The following is a 23,265-nucleotide window of genomic DNA, read 5'->3' as shown; positions in this document are numbered from 1 at the left end:
AGAACTGCAGTGCCCTATGTCTTGGGAGAACCAGGACTGCTCAGTTTGTCAGTGACAAAGATTTGTGTAAACTGAGACAGGATAAAGAGGGGGTGGCCAGGACATGGGGCAGAAGGGGCAAGTAAATATCTGGTACAGCCTCTGTAGGCAAACGAGATCCTTCTGCTTCTCGTTTTAATGAGAAAGGCCCCAGTGGAAATTTAAAATCTGGATCTGCATCAAATCCTCAAAGTTCAGGGAGTTTAGAGCGAGGAGCTCGGTCCATTCCATCACTCATCAGAGCTGTCTGCAAAATTCACATCCCAATACTTTTTTCCACTCATAAATTCTGCCAAAGATGCGTGCTTGGATGTGAGATATTTTTCTTCTTTTTCATCCCTTTTGCTAATTTAATTCCCAGATCTAAATCAAGTTTTCCATCTCAGACTTCCAGGAGCTGGGATGCCTTGTTTGCAGTGGGGAAGCTTTGCTGTGGCCTGGGTGCTGTGCTGGGGGCTGAAAGCTTCACCTGCCTGCAGGTGCCCAAGACAAGGTGAGGCCTCGGGGTCAGGCTGCTTTATTGCCAGAGCCCAAGTTTTGGGATGTGCTAGGGAGCAAATCATTGCAGTGTTCCTGCCCTTCTTTCCTTTATTATTAAGAGGTTAAAACCCAAGCCATTTTTGGGATATGCACAAATATGCTCCTGATGAGGCCCTGAGCAACCAGGCAGATTTTCTGAGCAGCCTTGAAGCAGCAAGGCAGAGCAGCCACATGCTGGGCTCTCCCTTATTCTTATTCTTTTCTGTTTTCTTGGGTGTACAATAAGAGCTAATCAAAGTGATGCTCTCCAGCAGGCTTTTGTGTATGGCATTACAGCAAAATCCTAAATTCCCCTTCCTGCTCATGCATACAAAGCAGGAAGAACCAGGATGGCTGCAGACTATTTTCAGATGATTTAGCCAGAGAGGAGATAACTGGATGGCTGGAAGGAGGAGCATTTGATAGGAAATAACCTTGAAGCACAGCTCTGACATGATGGTGTGAGGTGCCCAGCTCCCTACTCCATGAAATGCCAGCAGGGATCGTGACTTCCAGAGGAGATGACCAAGGACAGCACGGGCAGAGCACCCAGGATCCAAGGCAAGAGAGGCTGCAGGGTGGGCTGGGTGCTCCCTTCTGCTCCTGATTTCAGCACTGACACACGTGAAGTTCCCCTGCTCAGCCCAGGACTCTCACCAGGTGCTCAGGTTGGGTGTTAGGCTGCTGTAAATCCGTGCAGCTCAGCTGACTGGGAGGCTCTCTGTACCCGCACATGTGCTGCTTCTCCCCCCCAAAGGCAAAGGCATCACCTGGGGCTGGTCAGGAGCAGAGCTGGATGTTCCTTCTCCACCAGGTGAGAGCAGCAGCGATGGGGACACCTCCCCAGACACGTTCCTGCTGCTCTCACATCTGGATGGGCTTGGCTTTGCTGCTTCCATCTCTTGTGAACAGCTCGCTGCTGATAACATGCCAGCTCTGGATTTACTCCCGAAACCAGGGAGGAAGGTTCGTGGTGCCCATGAGCAGGGGAGGGCTGGTGGGTGCTGGCCCTGCCCCGGGCAGGGTGAGGATGAGGATGAGGATGCAGGCGAGGGCACAGCTGAGCGCTTTGGGAAGGAGGGTGGCTTTGGTGAGCCTGCATCCCCCTCTGCTGGGAAATCCAAGCAAAGGCAGCAGAGCCGCTGGCCAAGGAGAAAACTTGGGGGGAAAAGGGGAAATCACCGCGAAAGGAACACAGGTGAGGCTCGGGCTGCCTGGGACATCGCAGCGTCCAGTCTGGGATCTACCGGGGTTCATCCCACGCCTGTCACAATGAGGGGGGACGTGCTGGGGACAGCCAGACCCTCTGTGTGCAGAGCTGTGTGCCTGTGCCTGCCCTCCAGAGCCTCACTTGGAGGCTGCTTGTGCTTACACTGGAAGAATGGGTTTGTTTTTCCTTGTAGATTTAAAATCTAATTTACAGCAAGGGTGAAATGCGGTGACTGGGCTGGCCAAGGCCCTGACTGTGCTCTAAATCTGCAAGCTGGGCCTGGCTTTGTGCAGGGGGCTCTGCAAGTGCCAAGGTCACTGCTAATAAATCTGACTGGAGGACCAGGAGAATTTTATTGAACTTACTGCTAACACTAGGCTCCTTTTTAACTCTCTTTTTTTTCCCCTCCTGCTGATTCATGCTCTGCTCCTTCAGCACTGGGAGATGCCAGCATTCCTAAAGGTCATCACTTGCATGCAGCAGCTCCTGCTGGGGACTGTTTGCCAGCCCCTACGAAATCCAAATGCTGAAGCCACTGCCATCATTTACATTTCCCCTGGCAGTGACAGACACTCACAGCTTGCCAGCTGCCACCTTCCCAGGCTCCAAGGTGAAGGAGGTGGGTGAAAAGTGATGAATGGAGCTGATAGCAGTCACCCTGGGGTTGGGGTTCTCACCTGGGCTCACCTGCAGGCAGCCTCTCAGGGAGCCCTGAGCTTGCCCCCCTCTGACTGGAACCCAAAGCATTCTGTCACCCGGGATCCTGTGACTGGGAAATGAGATCCTGCTGGCGTCAGGAGTCACGCTGCTGCTGCCCCAGCTGTGCTGCCCTCCCTGCCACCTCCCTGCCCTTCTGCTCCCCACTGGGGAGAGGGCTCAGTGCTTTCCTGGGCTGCAGAAACAGGCAGGGTTTTATGGCATGCTGGCAGCGTGTAACATCTCTGAGGAAATAAGTTATGGTTTCATTTTCGTGGTGCTTCTCCCTCTTCGTGGCAAGGGAATATTTCTGGTTTAGCTCAAGCAGTAACAGCACAACTGACATGTTTCTTTTTTCAGGAGAGAAGTGAGGAAGACACAGAGAAATCATTCCTTTGCCTCCCTGGATTATTTAATGACTATTTATACTGGCCCTACCAAAATGCTGTATAAAATGACAGAAACACTATTAGAGAATGTGGCAGGTTTAGGAACCAGTTATTGAATGTCCATCTCTTCAGAGGTGACCACTAATCTTCAGAGGTGACCCTTTAGGAGTCTTTAACATAAGAAGACACATTTCTTATCTCTGCTATCATCTGCCTCTTTCTCTTGATATCATTTTATGTGGGCCTTGAAAGAGCAGAGCTGGAAAGAGCCCCCAGCTGCCTGCTCTGTCTGTCCTCACCTTCCCAGACCCAAAAGCTTCTCCTGCCTGGGCAGGGAGGATCCTGGCCTGGGAGCACCCACGGTCTGAGACATTTCCCTGGAGGAAAAGCAGCATCCAAAGGAGCTGGGGGCACTGTCAGGGCACGTGTGTGTGCCTGCCTGGAGCAGGGACTGTAGCAAGCAGGAGGGCAGAGTCCCAGGGCGATTCTGTCGCGTTTTTTGGCTCCTTGCTGGCAGCAGGCAGGCTGTAACTCATCACAGCAATTAGCTGCTTTGTCTGCAGGAGGAGTGTTAGCCAAAGACAAATTAAAGCAACGCCCAGTAAGATATTCCGTTCTGAGAGGAGCTGTCCCATTTTCCCATACTAATGACAGGCTCTGAGATCTGTGCACAACTTAGCTCGTTATTAGAACTAATTGGTGCCGGGCATTCCGTCCTCCCTGATAGGGCTAACCATGGGGATGAAATTTTCCGAGTTAATGAACCAGAGAATGGATTAAGAACTTTCAAAGTGCAGTTCATATTTCGGCTTAATTGGAAGGAGTGTATTAGTTGGCTTTTTTTATGGATACAAAGGGAAGCCGTGTTTTGGGGTGGAAAAGCACATGCACAAATGCCTTCCCTGCTGCTGGGGACTGGGAATTTCCAATTTCAGCATTTGAAGGCAGCGCCTTCCCCAGCACTGTGAGCCTGGGGAGGGATGGAAATGGGATTTATTCTCAGTATTCCTCCAGGGCAGGGCAGAGACCGATTAGTGCAGATCTCCCCAGGCCAGGGAGCTGCCCAAGGGCTGCTCTGGATGGAGATCCACATCCCCAGACCGTCGTGTCCCAGTGCCCAGTTTGGTGTTTTATACCCATCCATTCTAATTGTTCTTTACACCTGTTTTACACTGCTCTGAAGAGTAGTGACACTCATTTTTTCTGGCTCAGAAACTGTTTTATTTTTTTTCCTGTGTGATTTAGAACTTTTCCTTCTGCCAGCACTGGAGGAGAATCTTTTGCACTAGTCCCAGACACAGCATGTAACCTCTGCTCCATATCCAGGCAGCCCAGTGCATTATTCCTGCATTTTCTTAGCTCTTTAATATTTGTAAAGATAAATAAATAATAATATTAACAATAACAATAATAATTTAATATATCCTATTATTATAGTATATAATAGGAAAATATAATAAAACAATATAATTATACAAATATTAATAGTAATAATAGTAATGATTATAATAATAATAATAATGTAAAAATAATTTGAGAGCCATTGCAGGCAGGTGCAAAACAGCAGCACTTTTCCAGCCTATTGACAACCAACAAATCCTGTTCAACATCCATTAACAGCCCTTAATTTGAGTCATGAAAATTTTGCTGCAGCATCATAAGAAATCCTGAGGAAAAAGATTGTGCTCCAGGGGAACAGAAAATATTCCTCAGGCATCCTGTGGGTTCCTTGTGATTTTATTTTTCTCCATTTGCTCCTGCACGAGGGATTACACACCCCTTCTCGCCACACCCAACATGGCGGCTCAGGTGTGTCACGCCCCTCCTTGCCACACCCAACATGGCGGCTCAGGTGTGTCACGCCCCTCCTCACCACACCCAACATGGCGGCTCAGGTGTGTCACGCCCCTTCTCGCCACACCCAACATGGCGGCTCAGGTGTGTCACGCCCCTTCTCGCCACACCCAACATGGAGGCCCCGCCCTCTCCCGCCGCGGGTCCTCCCGCCGCCAGGGGGCGCTGCGGCGCGGGGCGGGGCCGGCCGGGCCGGGTGACCTCGGCGTCACGTGACGGCGGCGGGGGGAGCCGGGCCCGGACGAGCGCGGGTGTCCCGGAGCGGCCGAGAGCGGCGGCCGGCACAGCGCAGCGCATCGCAGCGCATCGCGGCTCGGCCCGGCACGGCACGGCCCGGCACAGCCCGGCCCGCATCGCCCGCCCCGCCGGAGCCATCGCCCGGCCCACCCCGCAGCGCCCCCGGCCCGGCCCGCAGCGCCCCCGGCCCCTCCGCCCGCCGCCACCATGCTGGCGCTGCTGTCCCGGCTGCTCGACTGGTTCCGCTCGCTCTTCTGGAAGGAGGAGATGGAGCTGACCCTGGTGGGGCTGCAGTACTCGGGCAAGACCACCTTCGTCAACGTCATCGCGGTGAGCGGGGCGGCGGCGGGGCGGGCACGGCCTGAGCCTGAGCCGGAGCCGGGCCGGGCCGGGGGATGGAGCCGGGATTGAACCGGCGGGGAAGGAGCCGGGCCGGGCCGGGCCGGGGGATGGAGCCGGGATGGAGCCGGGCCGGGGGATGGAGCCGGGATGGAGCCGGGCCGGGCCGGGGGATGGAGCCGGGATGGAGATGGAGCCGGGATGGAGCCGGGCCGGGGGATGGAGCCGGGCCGGGGGATGGAGCCGGGCCGGGGGATGGAGCCGGGCCGGGCCGGCAGGAGCAGAGTGGGAGCCCCAGGCTGGGATGGCTTTGCCCGGGGCTGCCGGGCCGGCAGGAGCAGAGTGGGAGCCCCAGGCTGGGATGGCTTTGCCCGGGGCTGCCGTGCCGTGTAGAGCTCCGTGTGCTGATGGAGCCGCTGATCCCGCTGCAGGCTCTGAAGCCGCCGTTCCGTCCGGGTGTCGGTGCGGCGGGGCTCGTGTGAGCAAATGTGCAGATAACATCGTGTCTCTTCATTGCCGCCTCACTTTGGCTGGTTTTCCGTAGTCCTCAATCATTTAAGTGTCAGCATCCACTCACGGTTCTCCTCTCAAATATTTGCTTATCGATTGCTGAAACCGATATCGAATCATCTCCTTTCTCTTAAGGTACAGCTTACCTAAGAAGTAGAGCTCACAAGCACGAGCCCACCAGCAGCAAATGCTGCACTGGGGCCTGCTGCTCTGCTGGTGTGCCTGGAGCAGGTAAAGGAAGGCTGTGGGAATACTCCTACACGAAGTTTTCCATTGTTGAACGAGATAAAGAGTGGCTTTGCCTAAATGAGTTCAGCTTCATCAGTGTCCTGCTCTGCTGATGGATGTGATGCAAGACATTCCAGGAGACAATTTGGGAGCTCCTGGAATGGGCAGCCAGGGCAGCTTTTGGTTTTTCAGGGAGCGTGAGTGGCCTGAGGGCAGTGCACCTAGGATGAGAAAGCTGATGTCTCCAGCTTTAGAGTGAGCACACTCTCTTCAGCTTGGATTTTGAGCCTGTGTTCTTAATACATGGAATACTTGTAAGAATGTATTTATTTAAGTGCCAGTTGAATGAGTTACTGGCTGGGAAAAGGACTTTCATTCTCTTGCAGTTATGTATCATCCTTGCACACTGACAAACACCTTGGCAAAACATTCCCAAGCCATGTGGAGCTCAGGTGTGAGCACTCAGTGGGCTTCCTGATAATCATGGAAAATGAGTTACTTCATGAAAGGTGACTTTTCTCTGTTAGCTGAAAGTTGCTGGAGTAACCCAGGAGTGCCAGGAGCCTTTTCTTTCACACTCTGCCAATACATCTGGGCTTGGATTTGTAGAAATGGAGCTCTGAAATTGTTGAACAGCCTCGGTCTGTGGCTGCTGAGCTGACAGTGCTTGGAGTGTTTCTGCAGCTGGGGGCTCTCTGCAGTCTCTGGAGTCCTCCTGGTGATGGCACTTGACAAAAAAACCACTTTGCTTCTGTATAGTAGCAGCAGCAAAGTTTGGGGAGTTACCTGTGAAGCTCACTGCAGGTCTGTGCAGCAGTCAGCTGTGCTAGTTCACTTTTACATCATCTGTAGCTGAGTCCATCTGAGTTGTCTGCAGTGGGAGAAGTTTCCCTAAGTAAAGCTGGAGTCTGTTTGCAGCCTCCTCTGCGGGGGTTGAATCTTGCAAGGTTTCAGCCACATGTTAGGATCACACCCAGGCGTTTATCTAAGTGAGTGCCATTCAAAGAGCCTTGCAAAACCCCGGGGAAGGAGGAAGCTGCTGAGCGTGCTGACACAGCCTCCTTAGCTGGTTTACTTTGGAAGCATCAGGTCACATTTCTGAAGTTTTTATTTAGGAAATCTGGTGAGTCTTTACACAAAAAAATAGAGAGGGGGGGTTTTGCTCAGGTTTGTATTATTGGTTTAAACAAAATAATAGCATAAGCTTCAGTTACCAGTTCAAAATCACTTTTAGAGAAGTGCAGAGCTGACTTCTTACTTGCTTCCTTGACTGACTTTAGTTCAGTCTGCATTTGGGAATGAGTGCAGGAAAAGTACAACTGCTCTCTGCAGGCCAGTTAATGGTTTGGGTGGATGAGGCTGTTGGGATTCCTCAAAACTGAAATGCAAGGGATGACACAGCAAGATGTCCTGTAGGATAGCTCTGGAAGCTGGAGCTGCTGTGGCTTGGAAGGTTGTGTGCTCCCTAACCAAGGGCTGTTGCCAGTCTCAGCAACAGTGAGTTTAATCCAATATAAATCTCTAATGTAATCTCTGCCCATCAAATCAGGCACATGGAACTAGAGGGAGAACTCAACCCAGTGCACAGGGAACCTTGGTACAAGGCCTGGCTGCTGCTGAAGGGAGCAGGCCATGAGAGGCAGACAGTCCAGTTCTAGAACAATCCTTTTCTGCATTGGTAAGGGGTTTCAACCTTACCTTCCAACCAGTGTAAACAAACACTTGATTTGTAATCAGACTAAACAAAGGCCGGGAGAGACAGGACAAGAGGGAATGGCTTTGAACTGAGAGATGGAGAGGTTAGATTTGATCCTAGGGATAAATCCTTCCCTGTGGGGCTGGTGAGGCCCTGGCCCAGGGTCCCAGAGAAGCTGTGGCTCCTGCTGGATCTCTGGAAGTGTCCAAGGGCAGCTTGGACAGGGCTTGGAGCACCCTGGGATAGTGGCCATGACAGGGGGTGGCACTGGATGGTTTTGGATGTCCCTTGCACCCAAAGCTTCCTGTGATCAGTTTGATTAGAGCACAGAGTTAGCAGTGAGATCTCGTTAGAGCTGGATTCAGCTAATGCAGCTTCTGCTTCTCTGAGGCTCAGCATTAGTCACTGTCTCTAATTAGATATTAAGCATAAGTTTTCCATGTGCATGAGTAAACTTGCTCACAAGGGAGGATATCATTTCTTCCTGCTCCTAATTTCCCTAATGTGGATGGCCTGTGGCTCTTATTCAGAGAAACTGCATGTCATCCCAGGATAGCATCTGGAGCTGTGGGCTGCTGCTCTGAGCCCTGGGAAGGGCCATCACTCACAGCCTCTGCAGGGCCTTGTGTGCTTGTGGCCATTCCTGGCCTCCCTCAGCCCTGTGTGCTGTGGGGAGCAGGAGAGGTGAGGGGGCTGCTCTGGCTGACACAGCTGAAACACTCAGTGAACAGCCTGAGGATGGGGCAGCCCTGCAGCCTCAGCCTGGCTCCTGCACATCCTGGGCTTCCTGCAGACGTTTTGCCTGGTGCCTGCTAGGTTGGTCCTTGATCCAGGTGTTTGGCACTGGAACAGCTCCTTAGCCTGATAGTCAGCAAGCAGAGACCTGAGGAGGTTGGACTTTTCTGATACAGTTATCAGGTTCAAGAGCTAAACCCAACCTCTTAGTGGTGACAGGGTAAATAAAGTCCCTTTTTAGGATTTGTGTCAGAGCCTGAATTAGTGTGGTTGGTTTTTAACTGGAATATCTGACAAGTGTTGGAATCAGGCTGTGGTTTCTAGAGAGAGGCAATTCCTGAAGTGCCTCTCAACAAAACATTCGTTTGGCCAGCTGGGAGCTGCAACTTCCTTCTGTTCTCTGGACTGTTAGAAGTAAGTTTGACTTGAAGAAGCCACACCAGAGAAGTGCAGAAAAATAATGCTCTGAAGAGCCCCACTGCTGTTTCAATGCCTCCTGAACCACCCAGGTAGGCCATAAATCCCATGTGTTGTCACTTCATACACACCGTGGCTAAGGGAGAAGGGTGATAAAATTTGAAGTGTTTCTTAATGGCAGAAGTCTCTTGAAATGCATTGCATCACTTCATTAGCTAATAAAGCTCCTAGGAGGTGACTCAGACCCTTTTATTGAGGTCCTGCTTGCTGCACTCTAGGTGAGCTAAAACAGGTGACTGAAATCAGAATCTCCTTTTTCCATTTTAGTCCTGACTTCTCATAGAGTACTTTGTAAGCAATGGCATCTGGATAAAGACACTTTCTTGCCTCTCAGAAACATGCAATGTCCTGAGCTCTTACATGACTGACTTCTAGACAGGCCTTCTTTATGGTAGGTATTTGCTAAACAGTCCTTTTAAATATTCAATTGAAGTCAGGGCTGGGGAAATAAAAATGCCTCTTTTTGTCATATACCATTGTTCTGGTTTCTGCAGGAATCATTCCTGGAAGTGCTGTTGGGAAGCCTTTCAGGGATTGAAGCTTCCAGTCTGGAGTTCAGGCTTCTGATCATGATCACAGGTAGCTGGAACACTGAAGTATTTGCTAGAGAAGGAAGCTGGACTGTGGAAAGTTGATTTGTCCATTTATGCTGCACTGCTTGGTTGAGACTATGAGTGTTGCAGAGGAGGCTTAGTGTAGGGGTAGCTTGATATAATGCTAAAATTGCACTGCTTTTTAAATAATTTCTTTCAGAAGACATTTTGGAGACTTGCAGCATTTTTTCTTAGTGCAAAAAGAATGAAATGTTTAGGGATGAGCAGCAGGGTTTAATCCAATACTCTGGTTCAGGTGGATTGGGAGTGTCCTGGCTGGATTCCATACTCCAATGGTGTTGGCTCCTAGTTGGTTAAGCTTGTTTGTGAACTCATCTAGCTGCATGAAAAGTGTTATGATTAAAGATAAAGCAATCTTTGCTGTGTAATAACAAAGTCTGTGTGAAGAAATTGGTCCTGTAACAGTAGTGAATCATGTCAGCTTTACGAGATTCAAACTAAAGGCTGCCCTGACCTTCTCTGATGGTACAAAGAATGGCCTTGTGCAGGCTGTGGAATCAAAATCAATCTGTTTAGGGGGCTCACAGTCTGCTGAGGCCAGGCTGGACAGGCTTGGAGCAATCTGGTGTAGTGGAAGGTGCCCCTGCCGTGGGGGAATGGAACTGGGTGGTCTTTGAGGTTCCTCCCAGTTAAAACCACTCTACCATTCCACATCTCCCTGGAATTGGAGTTTCTGGCTGGAGCTTATGGTTATGGAGAGGCAGATGGAGAAACCTGAATGTGGTTTTGTTTGGTTTATGTTTTTTTGACTCAGGACAGCTGGAAATGGTAGGTTTAATAAGGTTGTTGTAATATTAAATTATAAAAGAGGCTAAACTCACATCCTTTGTACACTTCTGGAATGCCAGGGGGTGGCAAGTTAAACACTTGTCCTAAGTTTTCCTCTGGGAAATGAGCTGTACCTGTAGCTGTAGCTGGCCTGTTCAGAAATGCTGCAGTCTGTGATTTAGTGCTGCTTCTGATGCAAGGTGAGCTAAACCCAAACTGACCCATGGAATGAAGTCCCTTAGTTCAGCCTGGAGGCAGTTTTGCTGCTTTGAATAATCCTTATCCAACATAAGTACTGATCTGGGTGAGTTCATGCTGCACTAAAATCTCATGTTTGGGGTCTCCAGGAGCTTTGAAGGGAGCATCTCTCAAAGCAGGAGGCTGAATGATTAGTCCTGTGGGTTCTTTGTGCATGAGGCTCTGAAATTGGCTCTGTTTAGTCTCCCTGTCCCTTATCTCCCCCACTGCTTGGAGTTCACTTTGTTTGGTGACCTTCGGCTCTGCTGCTGTGTGGTCTGTGTGACCTCGGGGCTGAGGCTTCCATCAGAATTGCTGCTGGGACAGCTCCTGCCCTTCCAGGAGCCCTGTGGGGAGTTCAGGCTCTGCCTCTGGGTGAGCATGGGCTGAAAACAAGGCACTGCTGGGTTTGTCAGCAGCTGCTCCTGCTGTCCTTGATGAGCGCTTCAGCAGTCTGCTGTGTGTGACAGCAGCCAAAGGCTTTCCCATCGGGAACTGAAAATATTGCTGTGCATATCAAACCTGCTCTAAAGCTGGTGTTTTGGGAGGAGAAAGCATCTCATTGTGAGCTCCCAGTGATAGCACCGAGTACTCTGCTCTGGGAGGGAAGGCTGGTTCAAATGAAGTGACTGCTACTAAAAGTATGTTCCTTTTGTTCTGCTCTTCGAGCAGCTTTTGCATATGAATACTCTAAGTTGAAGCTGAATTCCTGGCTTTTTTCCTCTGAGGAGGTAGTAAATAAAAGCCCTCTAAATTCTGAGTTTAGAAAACTGTTTCTGGGCCAAGACAGTTGAATGTGGTAGCAGAATCCATCAAAGGAGATCACTGACTGCTGCTAAAATCCTTTACAATCGTTTTAACCAGTTTTTGACCTGTCTTAGAAGGTGACTGCCAGTAGCTTTCTTTGGGTCCACTGCCTGTGAGCAGAGAACACCCACACTCACATCAGGGGAAGCTCTTTCAAATGGAGACCCGAGCTGACCCCTGTGTTCCTGTCAGCTCTGGATTGTCCCTCTGCAAAGCAGAGAACAGGCAGCTGAAACTCAACTGAGTGACTGCACTTTTAAGGTTTTGAGGTTTTCAGCAAGTCAAAACAAGTTTGGGGATGTGCAGCGTGGGTAGAGAGCACTTGGGAAGGAATAAGATGCAGCAGCTTTCCTGAATTTTCTGTAAAAGTTTCCCTGTGGTGGGTCACAGGAATTTCAACATTACATTAAAGATGTGGCAAATGAAGTGCTGCTCCAATCTGCAGGAATCTGTGTCCTAAAAGAGCAGTGGGAGAACATGAAATTGGTGCTGAACAGGCTGCAATTAGTGGGATGACTGGCACAGTGAGTGCTGCAAGGGAGGGCTGTAAACTCCTCACTGGGATGGGCAGGGAGTGTTTGGACAGCCTGGAGCTTGATGAGGATCACGATAAGGTTGTTTATGGGTAAGAATCAGGGGCAGATATCCTGCTGGGAGTCTCTTCTAGACCCCCAGCCTGGGATGAAGAGGCACCAAAACCCTCCTTAAGCTGCTGGGAGAAGTCTCACCGTGGCTAGGCCTTGTTCTCAAAGGAGACCTCAGCTTCCCACATGTCTGCTGGAAATAAACCCAGCAGGGAGGTGATGAGACCAGGAGGTTCCTGGAATGTGTGTTCCTATTGATGGGAACAGCTCTCGAGAGAAGGATCTGGAAGGATCTGAGTGGGAATAGTTGGCAGCAGCTGGGGTAAGGCTCAGCAGCACAGAGATGGAGGCTCAGGGAGTGCTTGGGAGTGCTGGGATAGGAGCTGTGGGTGTGGGGTGTGACTGTGGAGGCAGGAATGTGGAGGCAGGAATGCCGTGGTGCTTGAGCAAACCATGACAAGTGGCCCTTCAGAGGCAGGAGTGGTTTGAGGAGCTGACCTGAGCTGCCCCAGCCATGGCAGCACAGCTGAGATCAGCTCTGAGCTGCAGTGGGCAGCCCTGGGCTGGCATTTGGGGCAGGAATGGGCTGCTCCCTGGGCTGGCATTTGGGGCAGGAATGGGCTGCCCCTGGGCTGGCATTTGGGGCAGGAATGGGCTGCCCCTGCACTGGCATTTCCCACTGGGCACCCACCCTCCACGTTAGAAAGCCCAGATGGCTTCTGAAGCAGTGCTGCAGGCTCTGACCCAAGCTGCTCGTGCAGCCCTGGTCCTGCTGGCCACACTGCTCCTGATACAAGCCAGGGGCTGCTGTCCTTCATGGCCACCTGGTCAGGCTTGGTTGCCCCTTGCGGCTGTGGGCAGTCAGGCCCTAACTCTGGGGTGGTGTGTCTGCTTCAGAGATCCCAAAAGGCTTTGAACCCCAGGGAACTTCTCTGGGCAGTGTCAGGAGAGAGATGCAGACTTTGCTGCTGTGATACCAAACCCTAATTAAACAACTGAATGCTTTGGGATCAACCTTAATTTTTCCAAATGTGCTTGACTGTCTGGTTCTATTACACATAATGGATGTAGTGAGCTTCATAATGGCCACTGTGGCTGATTCACCTTCTGCCAAACAGCCAAGGGAGAAATCTGTAGTAGTGTGGAAAACTCTTGTTATGGCTGCAGGAGCTGGTTGGGAACTTGGCTCTCGGGCTGCTGCAGATGGAAGTGTTACAGCCAGTAAAACATCTGCCACTGGAGCAGCTCTGCAGTGCAGTGCTGTCAGCTCTGCCTGGATGTGTGCTGGGAGCAGGAGCACGCTCTGGAGCTGCCTTTGCCATGCTGAGCACGTTGGGCACTGCAGGAAGCTGACCCGGCAGGTCCTTCCACTTTGCAGCCTTTCACACTCCTCAGGGAGCCACCCCGTGCCTGTGGGCTGGGGCTTCCTGCACAGGAGTGATTTATTGCTGCAAATGCTGCCCAGAGAGCAGCTTGCATCACAGGGAGCCCTTCTGGATATTTCTAGCTCCCAGGTAACTGGGAGATCCCAGTGTGCAGACCTTGGCTCTGGAGAGGCAGTGAATGGCTCTTTGCCTCCCCTTGCCCTGGCTGTCCATCTGTCAAGCTGTGCAAAGCACTTTCCTGGGTGACTTTGTTCCCCTGGCTGCCTCAAGGCTTGAAAAATGATTAGAGTGCTTGCAAGAAATGAGTTGTCTGACTTCACACAAGCTCCAGTACACATGGATTTAACTTCTCTGACTTCTTGGCCATAAAACCTTCAGCTGAAAGGCAAACGGTTAGAAAAAGCTTGGGATATTTTACTATGTAAACCAGTTGTGTCAGATAAGCACTAAATTTAACTTTCTCCTTTTTTATTTTTTCCAGTCAGGTCAATTCAGTGAAGATATGATTCCTACTGTGGGCTTCAACATGAGGAAAGTTACAAAGGGTAATGTTACAATAAAGGTATGTTGCTGTTGTTGACTGTTTTCTTTAGTTTCTAGTTTAAATTTTACATGTTTGCTCTGTTTTGCTTCCAGCCTTGAGGCAAATATAGAAAACTGAAGAGGCTCAGCTAAATCTGTCGAGTAGCTTAAGAAGACATTTATGTTTATTTATGGAGTTTCTGAGATGAGAATCTGTGTGTGATTCCCAGGTTCATGGACTAGCTGAAGCACTGTTGTGATAATGCTGTCTGGCTTAGATCTGAGTGTTTGAGGCCCAGAGATGCTGCTTTCCTGCTCGTCAGTTTGCTTAAGGGGAGGTTTACATCAAAAGCAAAGCTTTAAGTGAATACATTGTATTTTCTCGTGTAGCTCAGTGTGTAACCTTGGTACACAGGATGTTCCTGCCTCTGGTGCTGGGGCTCCAGTTTGCACCTGCTGCTGTTGGGCCCTGAGCTCTGAGCAGCTGTGCAAGGGATTATTCCTGGGTTAACTCGGGAGAAGTCGAGCAGCTGCTTAAGGAGAAAGGAAAAACTTGTGATTTCTTGTCTTATCTTTGCCTGACATGTTTAAACACAGTGCATGGCTAAATTGTCTTTCTCCCTTTGCCTTAAGATTTGGGATATAGGAGGGCAGCCCCGATTCCGGAGCATGTGGGAGCGATATTGCAGAGGAGTTAATGCTATTGTGTAAGTGTCCTTCCTTCACATCTGCTTCCCTTCTCTGGCAGCCTTCCTAACACTGCATGCCTCACATGTAGTTCTCTTGTGATTCTGAACCTGCACTGCAACCACACTGACCTTTTTCACCCCTAAGTTCAGGGCTCAGGATGTGTTATTTTATCAGTGTCTGATCTGGAGTACTAACTCCTCCCTGTCTGAACTGAGTGGCAGTGCTGTTTAACTCAAAGCATCTTCCTTCTACTCTGCTCTTAGAGAATTTTTTAAAAAAGATCTTAATTCTTTGCTCAGAAGTCCTAGCTTTGTTTAAAGCCTTGTTGGATGTGCTCAAAGCTGGCAGTGTAAAGGAAAGAGTGATGTTTCTGCAGGAGCTCAGTGTCACTGACCTAACCTGAAATTCTCTTTAAAGCTACATGGTAGATGCTGCAGATCGTGACAAAATAGAAGCTTCTCGAAATGAGCTGCACAATCTTCTAGATAAGCCCCAGTTACAAGGAATCCCTGTAAGTAACATCACCTTAAACACCATTCAATGTCTCTGAGCAATGTGCATCACTTGTGCAACTCTGAAGCCTGCCTTGAACTCTGAATTGTAAGGCCCAACCTTACTGGTCAGTATAAGCATGAACAATACCTGCCCCCAGTGCTTTAAACCAATTTTTGACCTTCAGTGGTCTCATTTCATTCAGTGCTCACAAACATAAATACAATTGAAACAGTAGTTTAGAGGATTCCACAGTGTGAGTTTGTGCTATTGACTGCAGGTTAACTACAGTGTACAGAAGTGTAGAGTAAGTTTGGGGAATCTCAGATGAGTGTGCTGCATATGTTCCCAGATTTATCAGCTGATGCATTCTCTTGCTTGCTCTTTGCACAGAACAGTTTATTGGTAGCCCCTCTTTCCTTGTGACTAGGTCAGTCTTTTTTCTTGATCTGGTTTAACAGTGAATATCTTATTCCATTGGATTTAATAGGCAGATGCAGACTGCTCATGAGATCCTTTGAAGTTTGTTGGTTTTCTGGTTTTGGTTGGGGTGTTTTTTTAAGCAAAGCCACAACCATTTCCTTCTCTGGATTTCAGGTTCTAGTACTTGGAAATAAGAGAGACCTTCCTAATGCTTTGGATGAGAAACAGCTAATTGAAAAGATGTAAGTCTAACCCTTGCTAAAAAACATTTCTCTTACTCAATAAATTCATGTACATAGGGTTGTTATTAGATCAGGAAGTTTGCATTTATGAGTGGAAAACCCAGCCACAGCAGGTAACTGAATATTGCACAGAACAAATTGTGTAGGGAAGGGGAAGAGGAGCAGTTCAGATTGTCAGTAAGAGTCCTTGTGTCAGTGAAATGTGTGCTGAAATGTTCTTTCTTTCCTAGGAACCTTGCTGCTATTCAGGACAGAGAAATTTGCTGCTACTCAATTTCTTGCAAAGAGAAAGATAATATAGGTAACTATTAACCCAGAACACTGAGAATTATGAAGTGCTGTCAGAGGGTGAATTGGGGGGATTGTAATTTCTTAAACACAAACCTCCTGTCTTCAGGAAACCAGGAACAAATCAGACCAATGTGTGAGTGCAGTGGTTAAATTCAGCATAACTCCTGATGGCAGTGAGGAAACCTGACTGGTGTTAAAGTTTTAGGGGTTGTATTTACAAAAAAATGTCAGTCCCTGTGAAATCTGCTCCTTTTTCTTCAGTCAGTTTGCAGGAAAGAGCTGACTAGTCCATTAGCTTGGCCTACATGATTTTATATTTGTCAGGTGCTCTCACCTCTGCCTCACTTGGATGCCAAGTGCTTGCAGCAAGTTTTCCCTCAAGTTATTCCCTTGAAATAGTCACCTTCCCTTGAGTGTTATCAGAGCAGTTGGTGTTGTGGCATCTGCCAGTCCCTGTTCCCTGCAGCCAAACAGTGCCTCTTTCTGACACAGACATCAAATGCTTCAGAACTTGTGGAGTTCAAAGCAGAAACCACGTCCTGTGTCATCTCTGGTGTTTGCCATAAGCTTTGTGAGTAAACTGAGTCATCTCAGCTGAGTGAAAACAGAATTTAACACCACTTCCCATCCTTTTCCTGATGCCTTCCATGGCTGCCATGGGTTAACAGTGGTGCATTTCCAGGGTAACAGGAGTTTGCTGATGAGGAAACTTCAGGGTGATGCTCTCAGGGGAAGCTCTAAAGGATACCAGGATGGCTTTATAGGAAAAAAAGCTTCTTTCTAGGAAAACTGAATAGTGTGTGGAAGAGTTGTCACCTTAGCACCAGCTAAAGGTTCAGACATGATGGATGGAAGCACAGACTCCCTTCTGTGGAGATGCACACGAGGCTCCCAGCACAGCTGAGCATCACTGAGGCTGTGGGGAAGGAGCAGCTGGAGGGGAGCCAGGGCTTTTCCCTGCTTAGGAGAGGAGATGCTGCCCTGTACCACAGGCTAAACTGCTTTATTCTCATCAGGGGAGGAGCTGCAGCCTGGCTGAACAGACCAGTGCTGATCTAAAATGAATTACTGGAGCCATTGTGAAGTGTCTGATGAAGGAATATCTTTTTCCTAGAGATGGACAGAACTTAGGAACCAGGATGTGTGGGGCAGTGCCACTGTCATTGCTCCCTGAAGGATGCTGGCCAGTTACAGATCAAAGCATGGACAGCAAGCATCCTGAAAATCATTCTGTTCATCTGCCCTCCTCTAGAGAAGGGCTTGGGTATTCCTGCCCTGTGTTTGGGACACTGGAATACCAAAGCCTTGCCACTTACACCAGTACAGACCCTTGAATGTGGAACTTCTCTTCTCTCTCCCTGTAGATATCACGCTTCAGTGGCTTATTCAGCATTCAAAATCTAGAAGAAGCTGAAGTCTTCCTGGAATCTCCAGTACCAGTTGGCCATAATCTCAATTGTCCACTTCCCTCCATAATGAGATACTACCCAAAAATCCTGTATCAAGAATCTGCCTTTTCACGGTTCATCTCTCATGTGCACTGCTGAAGACTTGTATTCCTATTCTGTCACAAAACAACTAGAGTTGTCATGATAAAGTCAGCACAAATATTTATTTTACAACCATCTGTGGTGGGAGGGTTGTGGGGGGGGCTTTTTAAAGAAATATCTCTACCATGTTAACTACGATGGTACACTCTGTTCTGGTTTTTCAGGGCCAGGTTTTTATATGATTTTCAGCAAGTGTTTTATTTCTAGTGTTTAGTGGCTTGAAGATGCTGATGCTTGACAGCATTAAGATTCTGTAAGATGCCACATCCAGTAGTTAGAAACCATTTAAGCGTGAGTTGTGGGATACTGATTGATCTCACAAATGCATGTGATGTGTGTATGTAAGCAGAGAAATGGAACCTGTTTGCAGAGGGGAGCACAAGGCATAGATCAGCATCACTGTTCTACAGCTGAGATCCTGTCACTTGAAAAAGAAAACTCTTGATGAATTAGGAAAGTCATCTGTTTAAAATCATTCTGTTGCTTCTGTTTAACATTTATGTGGGGGATGGGAATGGACTGTTCTGTCAAAACTTTCAAAAATTGGAGTATTCCAGCATGAAAACATGAAAACAAATCACTAGGAACATCAGGCTTTGTTCAAATACATTTTTCTATCTCCAGATACTCGTGGTCTCTCTCTGAAACCAGAACATGTATTCTGAGCAGCTGCATGACACCCAAATTACTGATGCTCTTGTATTGAGGCAGTTGTTGACCTTTAGCACAATGTGTGTGTGTAATTGTCAGTGTCTCTCCTGCTCCTGGAATGGCTGGGCACAGTTTCACCTGGTGCTATGGAATACCTGGGCTATTGTGACAACTCTAGACCCGCCTGCTTTCTCCATGTAACCGTGTGCAGAGCCTGTCAGATGCAATGAAATGTTTTGCTGTGTCAAAGCACAAGAGAGCCAATGAATCGATCCTGTCTCTTGACTAGCTCCTGCAGCTTAGGGAAGTGTGTATAAACCCAAGATTGTAATGTTTCTGTAGCTTTACTTTCTCAGTGACTTCAGCATATTTAAAGGGATGGCCTTGCTCAGACTGGTTTGTTCATCCAGCAGTGTCAGTGTAGCTCCTGGTGTGTGCAGATCCATGGTGCAGCTGCTTGTGTAGCCTCACACTGTGTGTGATTCCTCACCTCCATGTGGTTTGCATCCCGTGGGAGCCCCTGGCTGGGAGCAGCTCAGTCCCCTCACCTGTGACAAGCCCGTGTTCATGCAGACTGCCATGGCCTTGCTGTCGTGCCCCAGCTCTGGCACTGCTGCACAGACACTACACTCTGCCTGCCTTCAGTCTGAAGTTGCATTTGAACTTTTTGTCCCCTTTCAGTTCTCTGAAGCATGATTTCAATTAATCCATACTCTGGTGCTGTAGAGGAGAGGGTGTATTAACTTGCTGTAGTCCCGAGTTCACCAGAACTGCTACAGTTACTTTTATTTAGCAAATTTGCTTGTGCCTATAATAAGGAAACTAAACTAGAATGTGTGAATCTTTGTGGGGGACCAGGTCACTGTTTAGTTAACTGGCCTATAGCTAAACTTGATGTGTTTGGTGTTTATCTACTTCACTGCTTTCAGCGTTTCTGGCATCCAAACACTACCAATTGTTAACCTGTGCATTACTCTCTGCATGTGAACAACTTATACAATTACTGAACTTTGTAAATACGTGAATTTTTTATTTAGGTGGATGCATATGTTGGTTTACTGCTCTTCAGCTTTATTCAATAAACTTATGTTTTGAGGGTTGTATTGACACTTAACTGCCTGACTTGAGTTGGTGTGGCTGAACTCATGGAAAAACACAATGGGATGTCTGTCTGCTCTGCCAAAGATTACAGTGGGGGAAGAAGGATTGATAAATACCTGAGCTGATTTATATTCTGTGGTTCACTATTCCAGTGAAATGCTGACAAAACTACCTTTGAGGCCTGGGGTTTGCTTACCTTACCTGAGCAAGCTCAGATAGTCTGAGCAGATTTCAGGGCCTTTTTCAGTGTGTGAAAAGCACTGGTCAGCTGCAGGGTCTGAAGTAGGGGCTGCCTTCTGGAGCTCTGTTTTCAGGAGAGAAATGCATGTGTCTGCAAGCTTGGTTCTTGTGTCAAGCCTAGAGTAAAACCTTTGTTTTTCTAGCACAAGTGTCAGATCTTGCAGTGCCTGATCATTCACTGCCAATTAAAGCAGGAAGATTCTAATCTCAGTAGAAAAGTGAGGCTTTTGTTGACTGAGGTCTTGGATGAAATCTTTGCCGTGATTTTAATCTGAAGTTTCACTGACTGTTCTTCCCAAAGGTTTTTGTTATATTAATTTCTCTTAGGACACTGATTAATTTGTAGGATTGTCTATCAGCATCTTCCAGTTAATGGTAAGACATTGGATGTCTTGTTTCAGGCTTGTCTCCATGTAAGCTTTCAGACTTGCTGAGCTGTATCAGGTTAGTGTTTAGTCCTGAGTGCAGGTCTTTGAGCATCCTTCATGTGTAACTCAGCTGGGAAGGACTAGTGAGCTGTTCAAGATCCTTGAACATATTTCTTTGGGAGTTTCCTGCATGCAGAACAAACTCCCTGCAGTTCATGGTCAAAGTAAAATGTTTCTAGACACAAATGTGAAAACAGTGTTAGTGCACTCAGCCTTGCCAGCCTGTAAATCAGCTGTGGTATGAACTGGCCCACAGCTCTTTGCCTGATGTGGTATTTCAGTGCCAGTTTTGTTTCTAGGTGTAAATAGCAGGGAGAGACACAGGGTCCCCTATGATGTGTGTGCTCTGAAATGTGCATTTGCAATACTGCCCAAAATGCAGTTTCCCAGCTGTTCTGGTACTGTTGTTGGTTTCTCCTGTGGCAGGAAGGAGAGCTCAGAGTGGCTGTTTGATTCCAGTGTTTCTGTTTCTGGTACCTTTCCTTTGAAACAAGGGAAGTGGAGGAAGTGTTTCCTTCTCCACACCTTTCAGCCTTGGACTGAAAACAATTCTCATCTGACACTTCATGTCCAAGGTTAAATGTTTTCTGGCCTAATAAAGTGTGGAGTTCAGGCAGTAGCAGTGGTGTTTGCTGAACTTGGTTGCTGTAGCTGTGTTCTAGAAATGGAATCTCACCATGATTGCTTGTCTCAGGCTCTGTAGTGAGCATGGACAGTAAAAAGAGGCTGATTAAATTTCCCATTCTCTTCACAAAAGTTGCTTTTGGGGATGCATTTTAGTTTCCTAAATTACTGCATTTGACATCAATAGCCATAGCCCTGGAACTCCTCTGATGCAGGACTTGACTGTTGGCATGTTGAGAAAAGCAGCTCTTGTGAAAAGGCAGACCCTGAGCCAGAGAGAACTCGTGGTGGGGAATACCTGGAGGTTGGGATGGTGATTCCTGAAAGTTCCTTACAGAGCAGGGGAGTTCCCATCACCCAGGGCCAGCTGCACAGAGCAGCTCTGTCCCACTTGGCAACAGGGAAGATGCACAAATGTGGGGCTGTTCCATGATCCCTGGAACCCATAATCCAATTTCTCAGTGATTTATTTTTTCTCTTTGCATTGTGATAGAAACAGGTTGGGAAGATTTTTGGGTGCTGACATATCAAATTGCATAATCTTCACTTTTTGGTAGAAGAAAAGGCCAAAGAAAATGCCTTAAACAGTCTCTGTGTTGAATCTAGGAATGCTGTGCAGGGATCTGTAATAACCTGAGGTATGGCTTAGCAGGATTATCAAGCTTTTAACTCTCCTGAGGTTTCCTTTGTCGTTGCTGTGGCTGTGCAATGGCCTGTCCTGGTTTGCTTTGTGCTCCCCCAGCATGCAGCACTGCTCCCCTGCCTTGCTCCTGCACTGACCCTGAGGAGTGTGCATCCCAAAAAGGGCTGGGCAGCAGGAGACTGAGTTAGCTGTTTCTGAGCTGGCACAGACACTGAATCGTGTTAAAGGAGAAGTCATGGGGTGCCTGAGCTTCAGGGCTTCAGTTCCCAAAATGTGAGTGCAGAACAGCTTGTGTCACCAGACCAGGACCCTTCAGAGTGCTCTGCTGCTCTAGGGCTGCAGCTGCTGGGTTCCCCTGTGTCCTGGTGAAACAGAGGGGTTTTCTCTCACCTGTCACTCCAGTGGCAAAGCAATGGCACTCAGAGGGGCTTTGCACATTTTAAAAGGAGAAGTGAAATACTTGATGTTTTTATTTCCCTCCCAGTGGAAGGTGGGTAAGTAGACCTTTGTGCCAGGATTAGTGCCTTTTAATTATGACATGACAGGTTTTATTCTGTTAAAGGCAACATCTATCATTGTGATAATTTTGAAGTGCTTCAATAAAGTGTTGTTGAAAACCACTTTTTTTGCATATTCATCTGTAGTAGGACAGCTGCTTTTATTATTGTTAGAAATGTCTAAGAACCCCCATTACCTAATTGAGGAAAACATTTGGGTGTCTTTAAATACATAACTTCATCTGGAGAGTGACTGTAAACCTTATGCTCAGTGCAGGCAACTTTGAGAGGCCAGGCTGTGAACTTCCCATTTCTGATTATTTTTGTTCTGGTACTGGAAGCATTGGTTGGTCCCATTTGTGTTTCTCTCTGAAAAATCCTTTGGGATAAAGTTCCTGAAGTTCCATATTATTCAACAAACAGAAAAAAATATGTGAATAGAGGAAGAAAAAGTTGTGGTGTGTGAAATTTAAAGCTAAACTTGATTCTCACAACAGTCAAAAGAGTAAGTAAACTGTTAAGGTGCTTTTGTGTAATTGTGTTAACTTGGGGTGTGGATTTGCAGTGTTTGCAAAAAGAAGGAATTTTCCTCTTTTTAGGATCAATAATTAATTCCTTTCTTGGTTTGAGTAACATTTAAAAGATCCATGAATTGTGCAGACTGAGGAAGGGAACTGATTGTTCAGGCTAGAGAACTTTGTCCAAAGTCAGCATCCAAAAGTCAGACTGGACCCCTGAGTTGTGATACTTTGTTTGGATTTATTCATTCTACTGTTTCTGTTGCAGTAATTGGAAAACAAAGATCTGACTTCTAAACTACAGGCTGAAGACAGATCATTGTCTGGTTCTGCCTGTGCATAATAAGTCCTTTATTTTTTTTTTCCCATGTAGGCATTTTTCATATTGTGTCCCATTTCCTGGTAACAATCAGGCACTTTGGTGAAAGGGCAGCTCAGTTCAGTGACAAGTTCCTGTTCTCAGCCAGACACTGGGATGCTGTTGAGCTTGCTGGAGTAGCTCAGAGCTGGGTTTCCTCTTTAACTCCCCCAGCTGTGGTTTCTTTCTGTTCTTTTGCTTATCTTCAAGAGGTTTGGTTTCACCAGTACTGCTGGAGTGTGCTCACTCTCACATCCACACCTGGCACTTGGCAGCTCTTCTATTTCTGAGCCGCAGCTGTCCCCGAGCCCCCAGGGCTGCGGTCACACCTGATGCCTGTCCCTTGTTGTCTCCTTGTGTCACTGTGGGTGCAAATCCCTGTGTCCGTGTCCCCCACGATGCTGGAGCATGGCCTGGCTCCTCCCGGCAATTCCCGGGAACGCGGCTCCTGCCCCGCCCGGGGCTCCTGCCCCGCCGTGTTCCGGGGCTCCTGCCCCGCCCGGGTCTCCTGCCCTGCCCGGGGGCTCCTGCCCCGCCCGGGGCTCCTGCCCCGCCCGGGGCTCCTGCCCTGCCCGGGTCTCCTGCCCCGCCCGGGTCTCCTGCCCCGCCCGGGGCTCCTGCCTTGCCCGGGTCTCCTGCCTTGCCCGGGGCTCCTGCCCCGCCGTGTTCCG

The 23,265-nt window shown here is 48.4% G+C and overlaps 1 protein-coding gene across 1 annotated transcript; it reads left to right on the top strand.

Moving 5' to 3' along the window:
• Window positions 1-4,926: 4,926 nt before the first annotated feature.
• ARL8B (ADP ribosylation factor like GTPase 8B) lies at window positions 4,927-21,841 on the top strand. Its single transcript, XM_056501595.1, has 7 exons — window positions 4,927-5,274; window positions 13,806-13,886; window positions 14,480-14,553; window positions 14,954-15,047; window positions 15,626-15,693; window positions 15,924-15,994; window positions 17,349-21,841. The coding sequence occupies exons 1-7, from the start codon at window positions 5,152-5,154 to the stop codon at window positions 17,396-17,398; spliced, it is 561 nt and encodes a 186-aa protein (XP_056357570.1). The 5' UTR covers window positions 4,927-5,151; the 3' UTR covers window positions 17,399-21,841.
• Window positions 21,842-23,265: the final 1,424 nt, after the last annotated feature.

The sequence above is a fragment of the Oenanthe melanoleuca genome, chromosome 12 (genome assembly GCF_029582105.1).
Source record: "Oenanthe melanoleuca isolate GR-GAL-2019-014 chromosome 12, OMel1.0, whole genome shotgun sequence".
NCBI classification, from domain to species: Eukaryota; Metazoa; Chordata; class Aves; order Passeriformes; family Muscicapidae; genus Oenanthe; species Oenanthe melanoleuca.
Note: the sequence above shows the minus strand (reverse complement) of the source record. Positions and strands in the feature narration are given on the sequence as shown.

Bases quoted from the DNA above. Each gene is read 5' to 3' on its own strand.
- ARL8B (XM_056501595.1), top strand. From the start codon at position 5,152: ATGCTGGCGCTGCTGTCCCGGCTGCTCGACTGGTTCCGCTCGCTCTTC. The intron at 15,048-15,625 runs GTAAGTAACATC...TCTGGATTTCAG, and splicing joins CCCAGTTACAAGGAATCCCT to GTTCTAGTACTTGGAAATAA. The intron at 15,995-17,348 runs GTAACTATTAAC...CTCTCCCTGTAG, and splicing joins CAAAGAGAAAGATAATATAG to ATATCACGCTTCAGTGGCTT.